Genomic DNA, 4637 nt, shown 5'->3' on the forward strand with positions numbered 1-4637 from the left:
GTGATGAGCTTTAGAGACAATCCGGTTCCATTTTACATCGTTCATCCAAAATGTGGTTTCATTTTTTCATAAGATCTACTTGCGATGCACTAGCCATTTGTTTCTTTAACGATGCACTAAAAAAAATGTTTGATGTATAGACTTTTAGATATGAGCGGCTGTGTCCATATGATGTATGTGATGTAGAGTATAATTTCTTATCATCTATGCACAGCATATATCCCATATTTAGCGGTATTTAGTCTTTTTTCTCCTCCCACACCTATTTTTTTAAGATAATTTTTTCACTCATATGTCACTATCAGATCGGATATCGATATATCCATATTCATATTTGTTTTATCTAACAAATACAAATACGGATATGGACATTATTCAGATACAAAAATTTATATCCATATTTATTTTAAACGGATATGAATATAATTTGGATACTGAAAGTATGGATATAATTACAGATATAGGTTAAATAATTAAATTTTATGACTACAGAATCAAAGATATTACTAAATAGATTATAAATTAAGTTAGTAGCATGTTTATATGATTATATATTTTTTTAAAAAAATTAATAAATATTATATAAAATTATATAAGATTATATGTAAATTCAGATATTTAGATATGAATTGGATATTTATCTATTCATATTTATATTTATTTTTTTTAATAAATATAAATATAAATATAGATACAAATATTTATTAGATCTTTAAATTTTTATATATATACAGATTAATTTAATTAAAATATAAAAATAAATTCAAAAGAATACTATCCGTATTGTTTTCACCCCTACGACACGCAGGGTCAGAGCAACCCCAGCAACGTATCACGGCCCTCAACCCACTCTAAAGTCCACATCATCTACTAAAATCCACAAGAAAAAAGAACACACAGAACCGTACTTTTCTTCGTAATTTGGATGAATGCCAAGGGCGATTGCCCACCTCCAAAATCATTCCCATGGTACTCGTCGTTCCTCCTCGTTTTATCCTTCCGTCCGCTTCGTTCCTCTCTCTATCTCTCTCTCTTCCTCAATTCCAGATCTCCCCCAATTCCCACAAAGAGAAACCCTAATTCTTTCTTCTCCTTCTTCAAGTCTTCGACATGGATCGAGAGCCGGAGGAGCTCCAATTCTTGGGTCTCGTGGGGATCTACCACGAGGCCTACAAGATCCTTCTCTCATGGCGGCGCCTCTTCGCCCAGATCGCCCTCGCCCTGGTCCTCCCCCTCTCTCTCCTCTTCCTCGCCCACATCTACGTCTCCCACCTCCTCTTCTCCAAGATCGACCGCAGCGAGGCGGCCCTCGACGTCGCCCCTCCCGGCTCCCCCTCCCAGTCCGCCATCCTCTCCCGCCTCTCCGCCGAGTGGTCCGCCTTCATCCTCTTCAAGGCCGCCTACCTCCTCGCCCTCCTCGTCCTCTCCCTCCTCTCCACCTCCGCCGTCGTCTACTCCGTCGCCTCCATCTACACCGCCAAGGACCTCTCCTTCGCCAAGGTCCTCGCCGTCGTTCCCAAGGTCTGGCGCCGCCTCATGATCACCTTCCTCTGGGCCTTCCTCCTCCTCGTCGCCTACAACACCGCCACCCTCTTCGTCGCCATCCTACTCGTCTTCATCTTCGGCCCCGACATCCCGGGGGCCGTCGCCATCGCCCTCGTCGCCGTCCTCTACGCCGCCGGCCTGGTCTGGATCAGCGTCGTCTGGCACGTCGCCAGCGTCGTCTCCGTCCTCGAGGACGCCTGCGGCATCGAGGCCATGCGCAAGAGCCGGGCGCTCATCAGGGGCAAGACCTGGACGGCCGTCGCCATTTTCGTCATGCTCAACCTCTGCTTCGTGGGTGCGGAACTGGGTTTCCGACGCCAGGTGGTCTGGGGGGACTATTTCGGTCTCGGGGTGGGGTCCAGGGTCGGGTACGCGGTGGTGTGGCTGTCCTTCCTTTGTTTGGTGATTCTGTTCGCGTTGGTGGCGCAGACGCTGGTGTATTTCGTGTGCAAGTCGTACCATCACGAGAGCATCGATAAGTCGAGCCTGGCGGACCACCTGGAGGTTTATCTGGGGGACTACGTGCCGCTCAAAGCCGAGGATGTGCAGCTGGGGCAGCTCCACGTGTGATGTTTTTGATGATATGATTCAATATTTTGTTTTTTTTTTTACTTTTTCTAAAGAGCTTTGGATAAATCCGTTGTGTGACATACATGCATCATCACATGTAGATGGATGATGGTATATGTGGACGATGTAATAATCTCTTTGTAATGGTGATTTGGAAGAAGAGAGGGAAAGTTAGAGCCACATGATTAATCCAAGGGTTTACAGTTGGGCTCGGTGTCTATTTTTCTTTCTCGCAGCTCATGCTACTTTGTACAGTCTAGCCAGAAAGAAAAACAGGGTGCGGACATTCGGAGGAGAAGCGGATTGGATTGTTTTTTTTTTTTTTTTTTTGTTCAGTATATTGAATATGGATGATAAGATGACGTCTACCTCCGGACTCTGAAAGAGTGTAGCGATTTGGTTACGTCAATTAGATTGAGAGATCATAGCAGTATGTGCCTCATCTCATTGTACATGTTCACTACTGATAATAAATGCCAATAGAATTCGTCCACCGAGAAAACTTGTAAAGAAAAAAAGAAATAAGGTAGAAGTATTTGCAAGAAAGGAAAGATATATTTAAAACAAGAAGAGATATAGGTAAAGAGAGGATGGATATCAGAAAAATCCAGCAGAGGGTTACGTGGCGGAGTCTTGGTTGGTATTAACGATCGTTATAATCCTACTAAGTCCCCTATAGAAGAGGAATATTTTTGGACAGCTTTAGTCTACCATAAATGCTATACATAAAGTTATTATTGAAAAAATACTACATTAGTTTCAATCACCTCAACACATCTGTTTAGCCATCTCAAATTTCTCCTGGGGAAGTCTAGCACAATGCGCCCCATCTTTCCCTTTCAGGTGATTAGAAAATTTTTCATCGGGCATCCCATCATTTTAAAGCAGGTGGCCTTCATTATTACTATAATATCCATCAACTTAGATCTACTCTGTACTTGTTGAAGTTATTCATAGTTAATTGTGAACATGATGCCAACCGTCTACCTTTCTCATCGGGGCTCGAAACAAATATGATAATATTATATTAGATATCATGTTTCCAATTCAACATCAAAATTGAATGCGTGATGGCTATATATTTCTTATTATCTTAAAAAATATATTAAATTTATATTTAAAAATATCACATCAAATTATATTAAATAATGATAATAAATATAAATTTTTATTTTTATTAATTCAAATCATACTAGATAGTACTTGACTCGATGGACCTGGGCTGAACTGGACCGGCTCAAGCATGGCCCGATGTCCAAATCTAATTTAAATCAAAACCAAAAATCCAGCACAAAGAAATCTAAAATCGAATTACCAAACTGAACCGAACCAAAATTATTCCAGTTTGATTTGTTTAATTTTAAGTTATTTCGGTTCAATTTTTGATTCTACAAAATATAAATTTAAAATTTTGATTTTTTAAAATTTTGGTTTGGTTTAAATCGAAAAAATCGAATGCACATCCCAACTATTCAGTCTCAAATCTCATAGGATCTTCTGGATCTGAAAAAAAAAAAAAGAAAAAAAAGAATGAGCTTTAGGACTTAGTAAGTTACCAATTAATATCTCTGAGAGATCAAGCATAATTATAATTTTTTTAAATAATAATAATTTATAATAATAGATATATCAACTAACATAATTTTGATTTTTAAAATATATCATGTGTAATATTAAAATTCTAAAGTCTCTCTCAGTTTTCAGTAACAAGGGCCACGATCAGTCCTATGACAAGATCCAGAAAAGATTAACTTCTGAATAGGAATATCCGATCCATTAGCATATATCAACGATCAACCCCACTAGTTAGGCCTAAAAGAAAACTAGCTTTAAATCATACGGCCATGATTTGCCCCGTGACCAGACAAAAAGATTAGTTCTGAAAACAAATACACGAATGCATCAATGTATGCTAGCAATCAGCTCTGGTTGGCTAGACTCAGAAGAACTAACTCTACCAGTGATCAGCCCCAACTGAATAGGTCCAAAAGAAATATGTTTCTGATGTATGGCCATTAACGATCAATCTCGTTGGCTAGACTCAGATCATAGTCTAACTAGAAAGTTTTTCTTATGATTTTACCATAACCAATTCTTATAAACAATCATACTTATAGTATCAATCTAAATTTTCACATCCTCCAAAAGAATAACAAAATAATTTTTTATTCAAAACTTCGTGCAAAGATGAACATGTATAATTTTTTTTTTCAAAAATCATACAATATTAAATTAAATAGATCATCTCTTTTTAAATTTTATATCATACAAAAACGACACCATGCTTGTTTTAATATTTTAAATATTTTTTAATACATAAATATATATTTTTAAATTTTTAATTATTTTTAAATAATTTAATATTTTTATGTATAAAATTTAATTTTTAAATATATGAATATATATAAAAATAAATCTAGAGATAAAAAAAAAATACTGTAAATCAAATTTAAAAATTATGATTTTTGATATATGATCTGATTTTTAGATCTGTGCGTCTTTCTATATATCAAAATTTTAGA

General features: G+C 37.2%; 1 protein-coding gene across 1 annotated transcript; it reads left to right on the top strand.

Moving 5' to 3' along the window:
• Nucleotides 1-922: 922 nt before the first annotated feature.
• LOC105037605 (uncharacterized) lies at nt 923-2333 on the top strand. Its single transcript, XM_010913247.4, has one exon. It carries the CDS (start codon nt 1111-1113, stop codon nt 2113-2115), a length of 1005 nt encoding a protein of 334 aa, XP_010911549.1. The 5' UTR covers nt 923-1110; the 3' UTR covers nt 2116-2333.
• The last annotated feature ends 2304 nt before the right edge of the window (nt 2334-4637 follow it).

The sequence above is a fragment of the Elaeis guineensis genome, chromosome 1, assembly GCF_000442705.2.
Source record: "Elaeis guineensis isolate ETL-2024a chromosome 1, EG11, whole genome shotgun sequence".
Lineage (NCBI taxonomy): Eukaryota > Viridiplantae > Streptophyta > Magnoliopsida > Arecales > Arecaceae > Elaeis > Elaeis guineensis.